The sequence below is a fragment of the Mesoplodon mirus genome (assembly GCF_964341445.2).
Source record: "Mesoplodon mirus genome assembly, chromosome: 7".
In the NCBI taxonomy this organism is placed as follows: domain Eukaryota; kingdom Metazoa; phylum Chordata; class Mammalia; order Artiodactyla; family Ziphiidae; genus Mesoplodon; species Mesoplodon mirus.
In genome coordinates this window covers 81,895,989-81,917,072 of record NC_138983.1, presented here as the reverse complement: position 1 = coordinate 81,917,072, position 21,084 = coordinate 81,895,989, and the positions used below count along the sequence as shown (strand labels likewise).

Genomic DNA, 21,084 nt, shown 5'->3' with positions numbered 1-21,084 from the left:
ACAAATGTAAAAGAATAGAAATTATGCAAAGTACGTTTTCAGAACACAATGGAATTAGGCTAGAAACCAATACCAGAAAGACAGCTGGAAAATCCCCAAATGTTTGGAGATTAAACAACACACCTCTAAATAACAGATGGGTCAAGGAGGGAGTCTCATGGGAAATAAAAATTTATCTTGAGCTAAATGAAAATGAAAATACAACCTATGAAAATTTGCAAGATGCAGTGAAAGCAGTGCTTGGAGGGAAGTTTATGGCATTGAAGGCATACATTTGAAAAGATCTAAGCTTCCACCTTATGAAACTAGAGAAAGAAGAGCAATATAAGCCTACCACAAGCACAAGACAAGAAGCAATGAATGAAATAAAAAGCAGGAAAACAAGAGAGAAAAGTCAGCAAAATAAAGAGCTGTTTGGTGTTTTTTTTTTTTTTTTTTTGTAAAGATCAATAAAATTGACAAACCTCTAGCAGGATAACCAAGAAAAAAAGAGAGAAGATACAAATTACTCAAATCAGAAATGAAAGTGATGGCATCACTACTGATCTCATGGACACTGAAGGGATAATAAAGGAATATTATGAATAATTCTATGCCCACAGATTTTATAACTTAATGAAGTGGACCATTTCCTTGAAAGACACAATCTACTGAAACTCACACAAGGAGAAATAAATACTCTGAATAGACTCATATCTAGTAAAGAATTTGAATCAATAATGAATAACCTTCCAAAATGGAAAGCACCAGGCCTGGATGGGTTCACTGGTCAATTCTATCAAACATTAAGGAAAGAATGATATCAGTTCTAAATAATCTCTTCCAGAAAATAGAAGAAGAGAGAACACTTCCCAGCTCATTCTGTGAGGCCAAGCTTATTCTAATAGCAAAACCAGATAAAGATATTGCAAAACAGGAAAATTGCAGACCAATACCTCCCATGAACATAGATGCAAAATCCTCAACAAAATATGAGCAAATTGAATCCAGTGATGTATAAAAAGACTTCTACCCCACAGTCAAGTGGGATTTATTCCAGGTATGCAAGGCTGGTTCAACATTTGGAAATCAATTAATGTAATCCATCACATCAACAGCGTAGAGAAGAGAAATTGCATTATCATAACAGTAGATGCAAAAAGAGCATTTGACAAAATTAAACACCATCCATGATAAACTAACAAACCACCGAACCACCACAACAACTCTGGGCAAATTAGGGATGGAGGGGAACTTCCTCAACCTGATAAAGTACATCTATAAAAACCCTAAAGCTAACGTCATATTTAATGGTGAGAAACTAGAAACTTTCCAATTAAGATCAGGAATAAGGTGAAGATGTCCCCTTTCACCACTCATTTTCAACATTGTACTGTATGTCCTAGCTAATGCAACAAGGCAAGAAAAGAGAATAAAAGATAGATTGGGAAGGAAAAAGAAATCTTCTTTGGTGAGGTGTTTGTTCAGATCTTTTGCCCATTTTGCAGATGGCATGATTGTCTATGCAGAAAATCCCAAAGAACCGACAGAAAGCCCTCCTGGAACTAATGAGCAATTGTACCCAGGTTGCAGAATACATGATTAATATACAAAAGTCAATTGCTTTCCTATATACCAACAATGAACAAGTGGAATATGAAATTAAAAACACAACACCATTTACATTAGCACCAAAAAAAAAAAAATGAAGTACTTAGGAATAAATCTAACAAAATACTTAGCTATATGAAGAGGTATCTGAAGAAAACTACAAAATGTTGATGAAAGAAATCAAAGTAGTCTAAATAAATGAAGAGATATTTCATGTTTATTTCAAATTCCTTAATGATATATGATGTTTAACATCTTTTCATATGCTTATTTGACATCTGTAGATTTTCTTTGGTGAGGTGTCTGTTGAGCTCTTTTGCCCATTTTTAAGTTGGGTTGTTTGGTTTCTTATTGTTGACATTTAAGACTCATTTATATTGTTTATTTATTTATTTTATTGAAATGTAGTCGATTTACAATGTTGTATTAATTTCTGCTGTACAGCAAAGTGATTCAGTTATACATATATATACATTCTTTTTAAAATATTCTTTTCCATTATGGTTTATCACAGGATATTGAATATAGTTCCCTGTGCTCTACAGTAGGACCTTGTTGTTTCTCCATCCTGGATGTAACAGCTCACATCTGCTAACCTCAACCCCCCACTCCATCTCTCCCTCAACCCCCTCCCCCTTGGCAACCATAGTCTGTTCTCTATATCCATGAAGACTCATTTATTTTGGATACATGCTTACAGCATCTTTCTTCATAACTGCCAAAAACTGGAAGCAACCAAGATGTCCTTTAAAAGGTAAATGGATAGACAAATTGTGGTACATCCATACAATGAAATACTAGTGATAAAAATAAATGAGTTATCAAATAACAAAAAAGACATGGAGGAATCTTCAATGCATATTGCTTAGTGAAAGAACCTAGTCTGAAAAGGTTACATACCGTATGATTCCAACTGTATGAAATTCTGGAAAAAGTAAAACTATAAGGAGAGTAAAAGATCAGTGCTTGCCAGGGGCACAGGGGCTCTGGGGCTCAGAATGAAGAGGAGGGGCACAGGGGATTTCAGGGCAGTGAAAATATTTTTTATGATACTGTAATGGTGGATACTTGTCACTATACATTTGTCAAAAGGAAAGAACGTAAAACGCAAAGACTGAACCCTAATGTAAACTATGGACTTAGTTAATAATAGCATATCAATATTGGTTCATCAGTTGTAACAAATGTACTGCACTAATGCATGATGTTAATAATAGGGGAAACTGTGTGTATTGGAGGGGTGGATATATGGGAACTCTCTGTATTCTCTGCTCAATTTCCTGTAAACCTAAAACTGTTCAAAAAATAAAGTATTTAAAAAAATGAAAACACATTAGTTCTTTGGAAAATGTCACCCACATCATCTTCATCATCATTGCCATTGATCTTTGTGTCCTTTGAACCTTTGATAACCCATGAATGAGAGAAATTCTGTGTTACATTTTGTTTGTCTCTTGCCAGGCTTCACTGCTTTCAGTTCCTCAAAAACTGTCAAGCCATTATTAAGAAATCAAAGCAAGCAGGAAGTTTTAAATGACTCCACAAATTCGGGTGAGCCTCTACCACATGTTAGGCCAGGAGACAGCTTCCTAGTTTGGCCCTATAATATCACTCGCTCCCTTTACTTGGAAAATTGCTAAATGCTGCTACTGGACAGACGCCCTGCTGCTAATACAGACTGACTCTCTAAGCCCCAGCCTACTGAGCTGTCCAACTATGAGATGAACTGTTATTTATTTATTATTATTTTTATTATTATCCTTATCATCCTCTAACATATTTTGAGGGCTTCCTGTGAACTGGGCCCTGCTGAAGCATTTTGTGTGCATTTTTATCATTTAATCTGCATGACAGCCCTAAACAGGGACTCTATTATTATCTCCATCTTAGAGATGAAGAAGCTGAGACTCAAAAGGTGAAGTGAGAGGACAGCATTACCTTGATACCAAACCCAGACAAAGACACTACAAGAAAACTACAGACCAATATCTCTTATGAACACTGATACCACAATCCTCAACAAAATAGGAGGAAACCGAATTCAACAGCACATTAAAAGGATCATACACTATGACCAAGTGGGATTTACTCTTGGAATGCAGACTTGATGGTTCAACATATGAAAATTTATCCATGTAATACATCACATTAACAGAAAGAAGGAAAAAAATGATCATCTCGATTGATGTACAAAAAGCATTTGACAAAATGCAACACTCTTTCATGATAAAAGCACTCAACAAATAGGGAATAGTGGGAAATTACCTCAACATAATAAAGGTCAAATATGAAAGGCCCACAGGTAGCATCATACTCAAAGGTGAAAGACTGAAAGCTTTTCCTCTAATTTCAAGAATAAGATAAGGATACCTGCTTTTGCCACTTCTATTCAACAAAGTGCTGGAAGTCCTAGCCAGAGCAATTAGGCAAGACAAAGAAATAAAGGCATCCAAATTCGAAAGGAAGAAGTAAAATTATCTCTGTTCACAGGCAACATGATCTTACATGTACAAAATCCTAAAGAGTCCATGAAAAACCACAACCCTCTTAGAACTAAAAAATAACATTCACTAGCAAAATCATAGGACACAAAATCAACACACAAACATCAGCTGTGTTTCTATATGCTCACAATGAACAATCTGAAAAGGAAGTTAAGAAAATAATTTCATTTACAATAGCATCAAAATGAATAACATATTTTGGGATAAATTTAACCAAGGTGGTAAAAGATGTGTACACTGAAAACTACAAAGTGCTGCTGAAAGAAATTAAAGACACAAATAAATGGAAAGACACCCTGTATTCGTGGGTTGGAAGACTTAATATTGTTAAGATGTCATTACTACACAGCAGGATCTACAGATTCAAAATCCCAACAGCAGATTGGGCAGAAATAGAAAAATCCATCCTAAAATTCATATGGAATCTCAGTGGACCCGAAATAGCCAAAATACTATTGAGAAAGAAAAGCAAAGTTGAAGGTCTCACACTTCCTGATTTCAAAACTTACTGCATACAAAGGTACAGTAATCAAAACAGTGTGATACTGACATAAGGTCAGGCACATAGGCCAATAGAATAGAATAGAGAGCACAGAAATAAAACTTTGCATATATGGTCCAATGATTTTTGACATGGGTGCCAAGATTATTCAATGGGGAAAGAACAGTATTTTCAACAAATGATGCTGGGAAAGACTGCAAAAGAATTAAGTTGAACTCTTACCTTACACCATGTATAAAAATTAACTCAAAGTGGATCAAAGACTTAAACAGAGTCTAAAACTATAAAACTTTTAGAGGAAAGCACAGGAGGAAAGCTTTATGACATTGGATTTGGCAATGCATTATTGGATATGATACCAAAAGCATAGGCAGCAAAAGTAAAAATAGATAAATTCAACTATATCAAAAATTAAAACTTCAGTGAATCAAAGGACACAATAAACAGGGTGAAAGGCCATCTAGAGAATGGGAGAAAATAGTTGCAAAACACAAATCTGAAAAAGGGTTAATATGAAGAATATATAGAGAACTATAACTCAACAACAACAACAAAAAAGAACCCCCAAATAACCTGATCAAATATGGGCAAAGAACTGGAATAGACATTTCTCCAAAGAAGATATATAAATGTCCAACAAGCATATAAAAAGATGCTCAACATTACTAGTCATTAGGGAAATTCAAATCAAAACCACAGTGAGATACCACCTCATACCCATTAGGATGGCTACTATCAAAAACAAACAAACAGCAACAGAAAATAACAAGTGTTGGCAAGGATGTAGAGTAGGGGAACACTTATGCACCGCTGAGAATGTAAAATGGTGCAGCTGATATGGAAAACAGTAGAGCGGCTTCTCAAACAATTTAGAATAAAATTATCATATGATCCAGCAAGTCCACTTCCGGGTATATACCCCAAAGAATTGAAAGCAGGAACTTAAAGAGTTATGTGTACACTCATGTTTATAGTAGCATTATTCACAATTGCCAAAAGGTGGAAGCCACCCAAGTGCCCACTGACTGATGATTGGATAAGCAAAATGTGGTCCATCCATACAGTGGAATATTATTCAGTGTAGGAGGAAGGAAATTCTGACACATGCTACAACATGGATGAACCGTGAGGACATGATGTGAAATAAGTGTCACAAAAAGGCAAATTTTGTATGATTCCACTGTGTGAGGTACATAAAGTAGTCAAGCTCATAGAAACAAAATAGAACGGGGGTTGCCAGGAGCTGGGGAAGGGGAAACGGGGAATTGTTCTTTAATGGGTACAGTTTCAGTTTTGCAAGATGAAAAATTCTGAGGCTGGTTGCACAACAATGTGAATAACTTACAACTACTGATCTGTACACTTAAAAGTGGTTAAGACGGTAAACTTTATAGGTATTTTACCACGATTTAAAAAATGGCTAAGATGAAGGGACTCACTCAACATCAGGATGCTGGCCCAGGGCAATGTCAGGGTTTGAACCCAAGTCTAATTCCAAAACTTGTACCTTTGATTTGTACCCTGTGATTTTCAGAGTAGAGAGTGATTTAATAATGAGAGAGGAGACAGGCAGGACCTAATATACAAAACAAGTGCATTTTTTAAGGCTCCTGCATTGAAAATGTCTTTAAAAAGTATATAGTGAGTCCATAAAATATTGAGACGTTTAAACTTCTATTAACAATGACCATCTGCTCTGACGACCCCTGTGCTTTAAGGAAGCCTCCTCGGGAAGCTGACTTAGTTATGACATTGCCCTGAGGTTCACTGACATTGTCGCTGAGGTTCGACGTGTACCTGGAACCGTCCTTTGGAGCTAGGTTTCAACCTTGCATCACCTGGCACTGGGAAGCCCCATCTCAGACCATAACCTCCCGCTCCCGGCCTTCCTTATCCTCTGTCTCGTCCTCTCCTTGAGTCACGTAGCCTTTGCTCCCTGTTTGCTCCCTATGGGTAATGCCCTATGCTCACCCACCCTGGGCCCTGCTCAAGCTCACCAGCTCCTTCAAGTCCATCCTGGCCCCCAAACCCTCCTGCCACCCTCACACTTCTGTCCTGAGGCTGGCCCAGTGCCCTTTGGGCCCCCCAGCCAGCAGGTCCCTGCTCTCAGGCTTTTCATTCTACTTTGACAACAGCCTCCTAGGTCTTCACCTCCTGCACCTGCCTGCATCCTCCGTCTGCTTCTCCCGACCCTCCTCCATCCCTTTACACGGCGCCCTCTGCCCAGCAGGCCCACCTGTGCGGCTACATCCATGGGCTGATGGGCTCCTTGTGTCTGGTTTCTTGTTGGGTTTGGCCAATGGGGGGGTTAGAGATCAGAGCAGGGAGGAGAGAGCTTGGGGTACTTACTCCCCTGGCTTCCATTCTCTGGGGCCACACAGCTTCCCTCAGAGGACTCTACCCAGCCCTCGGGGTCTCCGGGTCCCAGGAAATGCCCCTGCCCCTCACCCCTCAGCTCTGGGTGTGGGAACAGTCCTCACTCATACTAGCTCTGGGCCCTGCACTATCCTTTGTGGTTTCTCTGAGCCCTGCCCACTCCCTATGGAGTCCCTTCAGGAAACTCCCCTCCATCACTCCACACCCCTGTGAATGTGCCTTCAGCTCCCTGCCAGGACCTGGACTTCCCAGGCATGGAGAAGCTCCTAGATGGGAACCTCAAGGCTTCTCCTAGCTGCCAAGGGCCTCCGGGTGGTCCTGCCTTCATCCCACCCTGGTCTGGTCCCTCTCCTCAACCATCTCCTCTTCTGCATCCTCACCTTGACAGTGTAACTTCCGTCTAACCTGTGAACGTGCTCACCACCCCCTCGGCCTGGAAACACCGCCCCTTCCCCCTTCCTTTCCTTTATTGTCAAATGGCTTCAAGAGGTTCCTCTCCCGCTGGGTCCTCAACCCACTGCCATTGCCCTCGGGGGCCTCCTCGGGCTGTCGGCCTCCCTGTGACATGTGACACAGTTGTCAGAGAGAGGCACGTGGCCTGGTGGTTCAGGGGTTGGGGGAGCAGGGCAACGTGGTGGTTATTAGACTGGGCTCGAGTCCAGCTCTCCTACTTCCTAGCAGGGTGACCTTGGGCAAGTGATACCTCAGCTTCCTCATCTGTAAGGTAACAAAAGGACAGTCTTATAAGCTACTGGTGACGTATAAATGATATAATACATACTAAGGCACTTAGAAGAGAACATAGGGCAAATGGGAAATGTTCTCTATTATGAGCAAGAGGATGGGCTCTGGAGTTAGAACGCCTTGAGTTCAAGTCTCACCTCTGCTACCTTCCAGCTGTGCAGCCTGGGGCATGGTTCTTTGCTTCTCTTTGGTTGCTCCCTGAGCAGCAAAAATGAGTTTGATAAGCTGGGCTTCGTAGGATTGACAAAAGGTACTGCTTGGTGACATGTTCAAAGGAGTGGGATAACATTTTTGAAATTAACTTGTGTGTGTGTGTTTGTGTGTGTGTGTGTGTGTTTTATCTATTTCTTTTAACCTTTTGGTTCTAGGCTATCCCATCCTCCAGCCCCATCCCCCCACTGCCTCCAGAAAGGGATGTAGTGCAGAAATAGTAAAAAAAAAAAAAATGGGGTTTTCAAAAGAATAAGGATATGAGGAAACGGCCAGGCGCTGGTGAGACGACGGGTCTGGGATTGGAAGGAAAGAAGAAGCTTCTCTGCTTCCCCGTCAGCTGGATCCTTCCTCCCCGGTCTCCCCGGGAGAGCCCTGTGGACCGGCAAGGCCTCAGGAGAGGCTGCTCCTGAAATCAGACTGCCCGAGCGTGGTGCCCAGTGCCCCAGCCTCCCTCTGTGACCTCAGGCAGGATACTCAGCCTATCTGTGCCTCAACGCCCTCATCTGTAAAGTGGGGCAAACAACACTAACCTCCTAAGGATGAAATGAGTTAATACACTCGAAAGTGCCCAGAACAGTACCTGGCACAAAGCAAGCTGTCTCTGTGATGAATACCCTCAGCCTGGCAGCAGCTCTCTGGCTCCCTCACCTCTCTGACTGCTTCCAGGTCTCCACGCCGGGCTCCTCTCCCCTCAGATGTCCGTTTCCTCCTCACTCTGTCCATGGGCTGGGGCCACTGTGCCACCCCCTCGATTCGCAGGTGTGTATTTCCAACCCCTGGTTCATCTCCAGGCCCCAAACTGCCTGGCCGCTTCAGGGATGTTCAGGTGCTCACTCAACCAGTCCTGCTTCCTGCCCTCTTGGTAACGGGATTATCACCTGCCAGCTCATCCAGCCATCTTTCTCCGTGGCCTGTGGCATTGATCCTACTGATTCTTCCAGAAAGCTCTCAGACCAGTCCCAAAGCAACGGTCCAGTCAAGTGGTAGTATTAATGTGCTGGGCAGAATGGTCTCCCAAAGATGCCCATGCCCTGATCCCCAGAACCTGGGAATATGCTCCATGACGTGGCCAAAGGGACTGTGATGATGTCAAGGTTACTAATCAGTGGTCTTAAAAGAGGGAGACTAAGGACTTCCCTGGTGTTGCAGTGGTTAAGAATCCGCCTGCCAATGCAAGAGACACGGGTTCGAGCCCTGGTCCGGGAAGATCCCACATGCCATGGAGCAACAAAGCCCGTGTGCCACAACTACCGAGCCTGCGCTCCAGAGCCCACGAGCCACAACTACTGAATCCGCGTGCCTAGAGCCCGTGCTCCACAACAAGAGAAGCCACTGCAATGAGAAGCCCGTGCACCGCAACAAAGAGTAACCCTCGCTCGCTGCAACTAGAGAAAGCCTGTGCTCAGCAACGAAGACCAAACCCAGCCAAAAACTTTTAAAAAATTTTTTAAAAAGTGGGAGACTATCCTGGGTTATCCAGGTGGGACTAATTGAACTCCACCAGTCCTTATAAGCAGAGGACTTACTCCGGCTGTATTGGAGAGATAAGTGGTGTTTCTTGCTGGGCCCCCATTTAACAGCCCCAATGCTCCTCTTCCTGGGAAAGCACCAGGTCAACGTTTCCTCTTTACCCAAATCCCCCCCTAGATGGCAACACCTCAGTCTGTTGCATGAATGAGGATCACAAGAACATTCATCTCACATTTCACTGACAACCCCCATTCTCGATTCCACAGAGTGGAATTTCCCTAGCTTAGTCAATTATCTTGTTATCTCAGTTAACTGAGAATTTCCAATTTAGATATTAGATGTTCCCAAAGCTAAATTTACACTCAAAAAGTGAAGCTTCTGTTTTTAGAAGCTTGAGTCAGCTCAGTCTGAAACTCAGCCCCACCTCCCCCGTCTAGCTGTGTGATTTGGGCCAGTTCCTTAACCTTTCTGAGTCCCATGTCCATGTCATCAAATGAGGATAATAATGATAATAGTAGTTCTCACCCGCACAGGATTTGTTTTGTGGATATAATTCTGTAAATATATATACAGAACATACATAGATGATGTATAAAGCCATGTGAGATGCAGTAAGTAGTCCATAAATGTATGCTGTAGCTGTTTGTATTATGTATGCTATTCAAAAGATTATGATCTTTCTTTCATATCACATCCATCAGAATGGCTACTATTAAAAAAAAAAAAGGGAAATAACAAGTGTTGGTGAGGACGCAGGGAAAGTGGAACCCTTGTGCCCTGTTGTGAGAATGTAACTTGGTGCAGCCACTATGGAAAACAGCATGGCAGTTCCTCAAACAATTAAAAATAAAATTATCATATGATCCAGCAAGTCTACTTTTGGGTATATATCCCAAAGAACTGAAAGCAGGGCCTTGAAGAGATATTTATACACCCATGTTCATAGCATTGTTTGCAACAGCCAAAAGGTGGAAACAACCCAAGTGTCCATCAGTAGATGAATGAATAAACAAAATGTGGTGAATCCACACAATGGAATATTATTCAGCCTTAAAAAAGGAAGGAAATTCGGACACATGCTACAGCCTGGATGAACATGGACATTATACTCAGTGAAAGGATATTATACTCAGTGAAAGAAGCCAGTCATGAAAAGACAAATACTGTTATGATTCTACTTATATGAGATACCCAGAGTAGCCAAGGTCATAGAGACAGAAAGCAGAACGGTGGTTGCTGGGGGCTGGGATTGGGGGATAAGGGGAGTTGTTGTTTCATGGGTGCAGTTTCAGTTCTGCAAGATTCAAACAGTTCTGGAGATGGATGGGGGTGATGGCTGCACAACAGTGTGAATATATTTAATGCCACTGAACTGCACACTTAATAAAAGTGGTTAAGATGGTAAATTTTATGTTATGCATCTCTTACCACAATAAAAAAAAAAAAGAAAAATGAGATCACGATCTAGCCCTTTCCTCTGAACATTTCCTCTTGGAAGCCCTCCATCTGCTGGTGAGAAACTAGTCCCATCAATTGCTGTGCTGGGTACTGACCAATGAAATCAGCCGCCAGTTCCCAAACAGGGGACAAAACATTCCCTGAGGACTGGTGAGACCAAACAGGTGAACCCCCAGAGCAAGGAGCACTTGGGGAGAAGCCAGGGGTGAGGTGGGGGGGAGGGGGGAGGAGGGGAGCACGACCCAGGCAGGAGGACAAGCGCGATGCAGATGGGGAGCCAGCAAGTGCACCCTCCCAGGCCTGTTTCATTCCGTGGATTTCCCCACAGAGAGTCCACCTGTCACCTTATGTCCCAAAATGCAGGTGTTCGCTTAGAATAACAGAAATGTGAATTACACAGGTACCATACTTCACCCCGTAGATCAGTGAAGATCCAATAGGGGGTCAGCACCCTAGGCTGGGGAGGGAGTGGGAGACGGGCGTCCACTGCTGGCAGGACACCACATCCGGAAACCTCTGGTGGACAATTTGGCTATGCCCATCAGAGTTACAGCTGTATGTGTCCTTTGACAGAGCAGACATACCTGCACGTCCGTGAAATGATGCAAATAATAGGAGAATCCCAGCAGCCTTGTTTAATAATAATAAACAAGATTATGGTGTAGGCTCTGGTTCTTTTCTGAGAGGGAGCCCAGAACTGGCAGGGGCCAGGAAAAGGGACGAGAGTCATCCGGCTGGATGGGATCTGGGGTGTGTGTATGAGATCAGTCTGGCTTCACGACCCTCAGATCCCACGCTAGAAGGGCTGACACAGGCTGGAGAGATGGCTCCACCCATGAGAAAGGAGATGGCTGGCAGGACACTGATCACCGAGGGTGAGGGGTGGACACCAGCATTTCATCCCCCTGTCATGTCTGTTCTTTCTTTTTCTCTTCCATCTCCACCCTCGTAGCTGCAGCCCTGCGCTGACTTGGGCTGTCCTAGAGCTCAGTCTTCTAGGGATCCTAGGACTTCCCCAGGGTGGGACTGGGGGAGTCCCTGGGGAGGGGTAGGGTCAGTCAGCCCTTCATTGTTTACCCTTCGCTTCTCTTTTCCTCAAAACAAAGTTTATTGAAAGAATACACACACACACACACACACACACACACACACACACACACACACAAGCAGGAGTTCTGCTGATCAAGAACGGAGAGGGAGGGAGCACTGATGGTGGGGTTCTCAAAGTGTGGTCCTGGAGCCAACTCCAGGGGACTCCATTCCCCCCACCTGAACCTGGGGAGCATATAAATGTGAAGATTCCTGGGCCTTACCCCAAACCCACTGGGTCAGAATGCCTAGGAGTTCATGTTGAACAACCACTCTTAAACATGCGGAAAATCCAACAACCACTGGCTTTGGTGTTTCTTCATTCTGGAAGAACTGAGTCCCTTTCTCAGCAGAGTTTAAATAACAGCCACATCCAACTCTAAAGATTACAGTTTACAAGGCACATCAAATCATATAAATTATAACTTGCAAGGTTTAGCTGTGAAATGAGCAAGGCTGAGGCTTTTGAGCCATGTAAAATGGGAGAGGGGAGATTGTGAATAGAGCTCCTGATGGCTCGCCTGCACACAGCAGCTGGGATGTTCACTGGCAGGTCTCCCCCTTGTTTACAATCCTTCAAGCCTTCTTCCCACTGCTTTTCAGATAAAGATCAAAACCCTTATGGTGACATGAAGGAGGCCGACTTGTCCCTTAGCCCTCCTCCTTCCCACTCTGACTTCTGGACGCCCTGGTTTTCTCTCAGTCCCTTGGGTTCACAATATGCTCTTCCACCCCAGGGCCCTTGCACATGCCATTCCCTTCTCCTATTGTCTAGTTAAGTCCTCCTTGTCTTCCATATTCCTTTCCTTTACAGCCCCAATGTTGGAATGGAATTAGTCACACCTTTGTGGGATCATTTGACTTATTTCTCTCTCTCCTGGCAGCTTCCTGATGGCAGGGACCATGTCCAGTTCTGCCATCACTGTACCCCTAGACTTGGCTCGGTGCTGAGGCTCTGGGTAAATACTGTGCAATGAATGAGTGATAGCAACAGTTATCACTGTTGACTAGAAACAGTTCTCACTAGCCTGGCTATAAACAGGCTTCCTATTGCCTTAGGGAACCAAACTCCTTACAGGATATAGAAAAAAGTCTGGAGGGTAAAACCCTGCAAATATCAATATTGATATTTCCTTGAGCCAAATGATTACAAGTGACCTTTATTTTCTTCCTTATATTTTCCTTTCTCCCAATTTTTAAAAACAAGAAGCATGTAACTACCTTCCATTATCGGAAAGAGTAAATGATGTCGAAATACTATGATACCAATAGTCAAAACAACATGTCAGCCTTGCTGATGAGTAGAAATCTTTAGAAGCATGACTGCCTATTCTTTAGGATTGATCCAAGCAAATAAACAATCTTTTTTATTTGCTAGATGTAACCTCTGGGTAAATGCAATGATGACTTTTTAGTAATATAAATCCCTGAATTTTTTTTTTTTTTTTTTTTTTTTTTTTCGGTACGCGGGCCTCTCACTGTTGTGGCCTCTCCCGTTGCAGAGCTCAGGCTCCGGACACGCTGGCTCAGCGGCCGTGGCTCACGGGCCCAGCCGCTCCGCGGCATGTGGGATATTCCCGGAACGGGCACGAACCCGTGTCCCTTGCATCGGCAGGCGGATTCTCAACCACTTCGCCACCAGGGAAGCCTAGTGACGTATTTCTTAAGCTAAGTCCGAGGAGCAGTAAGCAGTCAATTATTTATATACAATGAATGCAACTCAATTTCTGTCTAGTTAATAACTGTCCTCATTAGTTCCCTTTTCCAAATGGCTTATTAATGTCAGTGGATCCTCATCTCAACCCTGTGCACCTCTGAGGATTCTTCTCAGTCTCTGTTTTAGGAGACCATAATAATGATCATTGTGTCATTCACTGACCACCACATGCCAGGCTCTTTATATGCATTTCTCACTTAATCCTCAGAATAACCCTGTGAGGTAAGAGGTTTACAGACAGGGAAAAGGAGCTCAGAGTGATTAAGTAATTTGGTTGAAGTCACTCAGCCACAAAGTAGCCTAATGAGATTCAAACCCAGCTCTGTCTATCTCCAAAGCCTGTGCTTTTAAAAATTACTACAGTTTTCTAATATCATAGTCCAGTTCAAAACAGAGATCTCTGTCTCTACTTTAGCCAGACAGGAAATAAAACTACCCCAAATCTATGCCTTGTTAGGATAAAGAAGAAACTACAGTTCTTCTTCTTCTTCTTTTTCCTCCCACTTTGCACACTGAACAGATGTTCTGTGTCCTTGAAGGGAGACCATATCATGGAGGAGAATCTCACGGGGACGTTCATGGAGTTATCTTTAAATCTGTTGCGTTTACAATAAACATTCTCAGAAAACTAGGAATAAAGGGGGAAATTTCTCACTTGGTAAGAACATGTATAAATACCCTACAGCTAACCTCGTACTTAACGGTTAAAGACTGACTTTTTCCCCCTAAGGTCAGGAACAAGTGAATATAAGGATTTATACACTGCTCTTGTTCAGCAGAGTCCTGGAAGTCTTAACCAGGGAAATAAAGCAAGGAAAAGAAGATTCAAGGCATTCACATCTCCTTTTCTGAAAGGAGAAATAAAATTGTTCTTATTTGCAGATGACATGATTGTTTATGTATAAAATCCCAAGAAATCTACAAAAGCCCTTATATAAGAAAGTACAGTTAAGGTTCCAAGATACCAAGAAGCATACAAAAATCAACTGTATATCTATATACTGTCAATGAACATGTGGACACCAAAATTAAAAATATAATACCATTTACAATCACTCAAAAAAAAAAAGAGAGAGATATACTTAAGTGTAAATCTAACAAAACATGTTCAGGACTCGTATGCTGAAAACTACAAAACACTCATGAGAGACACTGAATAAATGGAGAAATATACCATGTTCATGAATTGGAAGACAATGTAGGAGTATATCAATTATTCTCACATTGTTATATAGGATTAAACACAATTCCAATCAAAATTACAGCATGATATTTTGTATATACAGACAGGCTTACACTAAAATGTAAATGGAAAGGCAAAGGAACTAGAATAGGTTAAAAATTTTTTTAAAAGAAAAGTGGGAGGAATCACTCTACCTGATTTAAGACTTACATAGCGACAGTAATCAAGGCTATCTCATAATGGTAGATCCATTATGACAAATAGATCCATGAAACATAATAGGGAACTAAGAAGTAGCCCCCATAGAAAGTATGGCCAGATTATTTTTGACAAACTTGCAAAAGCAATTCAATGGAGAAAGGATAGTCTGTTCAACAAATGCTTCTGGAACAACTAAATATCCACATGCAAGAAAAATGAACTTTGACCTAAATCTCACATCATAAACGACAGTGAACCCAAAATGGTTCATAGATTTAAACATAAAACTATAAAACACTTAGAAGAAAACATAAGAGAAAATCCTCAGGGTCAGGGACCTGGTGGCATGTTCTTAGACATGACACTAAAAGCATGATCTATAAAAGAAAAAATAACTACCTGGACTTCATCAAAAGTTAAAGCTTTTGCTCTGTGAAATACTCTGCTAAGAGAATGAAAAGACAAGCTATGGATGGGAGAAAATATTTGCAAACCATCTATCTGACAAGGGACTCATATCTAAAATACATAAAGAATTCTCAAAACTCAATGGTAAAAAAATTAACAATTCGATTAGAGACACTTAAAAGATATGAAGAGATATTTCACTGAAGAGGATATGCAGAAGGCAAACACGTACATGAAAAGACATTTAACATCACTATCGATTTGGGAAATGCAAGTTAAGACTATGATGAGATACCACTACACACTTACTAAAACAGCTAAAATGAAAAACAGTGTTTAGGCTAATTGCTGGTGAGGATGTGTCTCATACATTGCTGGTGGAAATGAAAAATGGTACAGCCATGCTGGATAAGTCTGGCAGTTTCTTTACAAACCGAATCTATATAAACACATATGTTAATCCATGCAATCATACTCCTGAGCATTTATCACAGAGAAATAAAAACTTATGTTCACACAAAAACCTGTATACAAATGTTTATAGTACATTTATTTGTAATAGCCCCAAATGGAAACAAAATGTCCTTCAAAAAGTGAATGGTTAAACATAGGTGATACGTCCATACCGTGGACTATTACTCAGCAATAAAAGAACAAGCTAATAACCTAAATGGATGTCAAGGGCATTACAATGACTAAAAAAAAAAAAAAAAAACAATCGCAAAGGTCATAGATAAATGATGAAAATTATAGAGACGGAGAACAGATTAGTGCTTTTCGGAGCGTGGGGACGATGGTGGGAGGAGGAATTGTGACTATAAAAGGAGCATCACAAGGGACATCTCTGATGATGGAATACTCCTATATCCTGAGGGCCACACGCAAATCCACACGTGGTAAAATGGCACAGGACTCCACACATGCTTCGTGCCATTCTCTCTACCATTTGTGCATCTATAATTATTTCAAAATAAAGTTTAAAAAACTCTGTTGAGTGAAGTCTGACAGTGGTCTGCCTTTCACAGTCCTAAAGGGATTCCATTGCATTTCTCTTTCTGCTTCAATATTTTAATCCCTTTCAAAATGTTAAAAAGGCTCAAAGCCACTGTTTTTATAATTCCTTACTTACAATTTCTTCCAACTTCCTTGGCTGTCAATGAGCTGGGACTGTGGACCAAGCCACAGCTAATTCAGAGAATGGAATGAAATGAAGTGAGAGAGCACTGAGGCCATGCCCAGGGCTTACCCTGATTTACTACTTGGAGGTACGTGGGCGGGGGAGGGCTCTGAGGGGCCCATAGTCTCCAGAAGCTCTGGAAAGGGCGAGAGGCCATTGCTCAAGCTGGGCACTTCAGGTGGCCGTGGCTGCCAGACGCGGAGCAGGTGAAGGTCAAGCATCAGCTCTACGCCCACCTTCCAAACCGCGCCATCAGGGTGGGACACTGCACACACAGTCAGCAAAGGACACAGGGCCCATCGCACTTTGCACTGTGCTCATTCTTACCACATGTGCCAGGGAGACCCAGCACATGTGGGGAATGGTTATTGGTGGCACACCGAGGAAGGCTGGGACTGTTAGCCAGAGGCTGTGCTTTACAAGAGACTGGAGTCCACAGAACAGTCAGGACTTTTGGTGGTGTGAGGGGTAGGGAGGGTCGGGGACTGGGTAGGAAGAGGTCTTACCTCTAAAACAAGGTCTGAATTTTCATGCCTTCCAATCGTAGTGCTTTTATTCAGGACAAAATAGCCTTCTGCACTCTTTAGATAGGCTTTCATATTCTCTGCTTTCCCTATAAAAGGTTTTCAGAAAACAATTTTGTTAGAAAAATACAGTCCTCTAATTATTCAGTGTCATATCTAGAATGAATGGAATACACCATAATGTCCACAGGAGAAGTCAGCAGAGGTAGGAGTGGATAGCTGGATTTAACAATGATCACAATGATAATTCCACACATTTTTAAGACTGTCCTTTTAACAGTGATATCCGGCATAGATGAGCTTGCTTCTGATCACAAGAGGACATCCTTTATGTAATTCAGAGCACAAACAAGCAATAGCAAAAAAAAAAAAACAAAACAAACAAATCCGAATTCCACTGATAACCGCTCTCCACCTCCCATTAAGCTTAGTTTGGGGTTAGTTATCTGACAGAATCAAGTACTCAGTGTTACTAACCCACCACTTACTAGCTCTGTGACTCTGGGTGATTTACTTATTCTCTCTCTATGCCTCTGTTTCCTCATCGGTAAAATGGGGCTAATAATACTCTGTATCCCAAAGAGTTTTGTGAGGATTAAATGTGAAGCATCTAGAATGGTGATTGCTACACTAAACACCCATTTGTCCTACTGTGATTGTGACTGTTATTAATCTTGGGCTTCTGAACTTTGACTCAAGAAACCCCAACTTCTACAGAGCTTCTTAAAGTGTGGAAGAGTCAGTCATCAAGGAAATGGGCATTAGAAGATACTTTCTTTTTAAGTCACCGCATTCCTTCATATATTTAGGTTGAAAAAAAATGATTTCCAAAGACAAAATATCAAGATTATAGCTTGGCTGTACGGTCAAGACTCTGTACGTATCTTTTGCTGGCATTTTATTATGAAAATGTCAAACACACAGAAAAGTTGAAAGAAGTGGATGGTGAACTTCTATAGAACCACCACCCAGATTCTACAATCAACATTTTGTTCTATTTGCTTTATCACATATCTACCCATCTATACATTTTATATTTTAATGCATTTCAAAGTAAATCCTATACATGGTTTTAAAATTTATTTATTAATTTTTGGCTGTGTTGGGTCTTCGTTTCTGCGCGAGGGCTTTCTCTAGTTGTGGCAAGCGGGGGCCACTCTTCATCGCGGTGCGCGGGCCTCTCACTATCGCGGCCTCTCTTGTTGTGGAGCACAGGCTCCACATGCGCAAGCTCAGTAGTTGTGGCTCGCGGGCCTAGTTGCTCCGCGGCACGTGGGATCTTCCCAGACCAGGGCTCGAACCCATGTGCCCTGTATTAGCAGGCAGATTCTCAACCACTGCGCCACCAGGGAAGCCCTATACATGTTTTTTATTATTTATTTATTTATTTATTTATTTATTTATTTTAAATTTTTTTTTTTTTTTTTGCGTTACGCGGGCCTCTCACTGTTGTGGCCTCTCCCGTTGCGGAGCACAGGCTCCGGACGCACAGGCTCAGAGGCCATGGCTCACGGGCCCAGCCGCTCCGCAGCATGTGGGATCCTCCAAGACCGGGGCACGAACCCGTGTCCCCTGCATCGGCAGGCAGACTCTCAACCACTGTGCCACCAGGGAAGCCCATATATACATGTTTTTTAAAACATAAAAATTTCAGTGACTTCAGCTGGTTCCAAGATGTTGATGATAATTCACATGATATTTGAATTCTGATCCATCTCAGTGCCATGTCAAACATAGCCTCCTTTCTTTTTTTTCCTTTTTTTTTTTTTGGCTCTGTTGGGTCTTCGTTGCTGCATGCGGGCTTTCTCTAGTTGCGGCGAGCGGAGGCTACTCTTCCTCACGGTGCGCAGGCTTCTCACTGTGGTGGCTTCTCCTGTTGTGGAGTATGGGCTCTAGGTGTGCAGGCTTCAGTACTTGCAGCACATGGGCTCAGTAGTTGCGGCACACGGGCCCTAGCTGTGGCTCGCTGGCTCTAGAGTGCAGGCTCAGTAGTTGTGGTGCACTGGCTTAGTTGCTCCGAGGCATGTGGGATCTTCCTGGACCAGGGCTCGAACCCGTGTCCCCTGCATTGGCAGGTGGATTCTTAACTGCTGAGCCACCAGGAAAGTCCCCAAAGTCTCTTTTCAACTGAAAGGTCACTGAAGTGTGAAGTTGTTAAACTGTGGATAAAAACAAAAATCTCTACGTCTGACCGTAGAGGGTCTCCTGTCTGGCTCTGCTTTCCATCAACATCTCCATCATCATTCCATCACTGAATCCCTACTAAGTGCCAGGCACTGGGCTATCCTTTTACACACATGGCCTCTTTTCATCCTCAGAACCACCCTGCGAGGCAGGTGTCAGTATTGTCCCGCTTTACAAATGAGGAAACTGAGACTCAGAGAAGTTAAGGTCACACAGTAGTAAGTGTGTGACAACTCTGGGCCTTTGCATGTAACCAGTGTACAAACCTCCATTGCTGCTGGTGGGGCAGAGTAGGGGTGGGGGAATTGCACTGTCTGCTGACACTTGGCACATGTAATAAAAGAAAGTCCTTGAAACCAGCATTCTATCCTCTGAAAGGAAGACGAGACCCTACCTGGGGGTAAGAGAAATAAAAATAAGCAGCATAGTTTATATTTGTAAACTTTGAGGCCTGTGGATGTCCCACAAATATTGATGCTTTCAGATAATGAGAAATACATTTGATTAAGTTCGCTGTCATGTATACAGGGGAAAAGACATTTCCTCTTCCCAAAGAACCATGCTCTGCTGCCTTCAGTTATTAATCTTCAATTGCAGAGGACCATGTTAGCACGCAACACATTCAAGTCTAATTAAGCTAAAATGGAAACTTCCAAGAAATGTCTCTTCTGCAGGAAAACCACAGGAAACGCCACTAATCGAAAACTTAAACTTGGATTATGCACATATTTGTTGTTTAGCTCTCACCCCAGACGTCCCCAAGGCTGGGGTCTTCTCTCTGCTCAGACGTCCCCCTTCGGGGCAACCACCTGACCACTCTGGCTAAAGGCACCCTCAGTCATGTTATTCCCCTGCTAGTTTTCCCCTGCTGTGTTTCCTTCCTTGTACTTATCATTCTCTGACATGTTCTTGTTCCTTTCTTTAGTTATGCTTGCTGTTGGTTTCTCTTTCACTAACATATATGTTCCTGGAAAACCAGGACTGTGTTCATTTTGTTCAGAAGCGATTCTTCATGGGTATTTTGTGTTTGTACCCATCTTCAGAGCAAAGGCATTGAAAGATTTTGTCCTGCACTCACTTTCCGAGGCTGCTTGTATGGCAAACAGCCTGGGAGGATAGAGGTAATGTTTCTAATAAAGATAACGGCTCCTTCTGGGGCAAAAGTTGGGCAGGTTTGCTAGCAGCCCCTTTCAAAGATTGCAGTTTCCTGAGTTTGGAGTTCCTTACCTGGGACACAGACCCACTGTGCGCACAGCATCCACACTGGCTGCTCTGCACCACCCCGAGGGACTTTCAGGGCAACAGGAACCAATGTGCATATGCAGCTCTGCTGCCTGTTATGTCGGTTGTGCTGTGAGTCATCAAGTTCTTTGTTTCTGGCCCAGGAGTCTCTTGTCTTCTGCCAGGAACTATAAGCTGGGCAGGCTAACTTACTAACTTTCAAACAGGGTCAAATGTCAGACCCTTTGCAGTTCCTGCCAGTTCTGTGCATTACCCCTTCTCCAGGGTAGGGGGCGGCGGGGGGGCAGAACCTGACACATAGTAGGTGCTTGGGAAACACTTGCTGAGTGAATGAAAATACAAAGGACACCTCAAAGCAAGTCAGTACAGCCAGCTGGCTAGGAAGCTTTGATAGTAACTACCTTTCATTTTTCCTGTCAGTATCTAGCTTAGATGACTCCTTGGAAAACCTAAATTCTATCTCTTTAGCTTTTGGATTGGACAATATTTCTCCACCTTCATT

General features: G+C 42.6%; 2 protein-coding genes across 2 annotated transcripts in view; one reads left to right on the top strand and one right to left on the bottom strand.

Annotated features, from left to right (window-relative positions):
* The window catches only part of LOC309808008 (forkhead-associated domain-containing protein 1-like), a gene marked incomplete at both ends in the record, with an annotated part of 79,556 nt that extends 62,325 nt beyond the window's left edge, over positions 1–17,231 (bottom strand). The window contains one exon of the mRNA XM_082628017.1: positions 17,139–17,231. Within this exon, the coding sequence (XP_082484143.1) occupies positions 17,139–17,231 (93 nt within the window). The remainder of the gene's footprint in view (positions 1–17,138) is intronic.
* LOC309808830 (forkhead-associated domain-containing protein 1-like) overlaps positions 1–21,084 on the top strand; it is a gene marked incomplete at both ends in the record, with an annotated part of 1,104,685 nt that overhangs the window by 82,490 nt on the left and 1,001,111 nt on the right. The gene's annotated exons all lie outside the window — the stretch shown is intronic.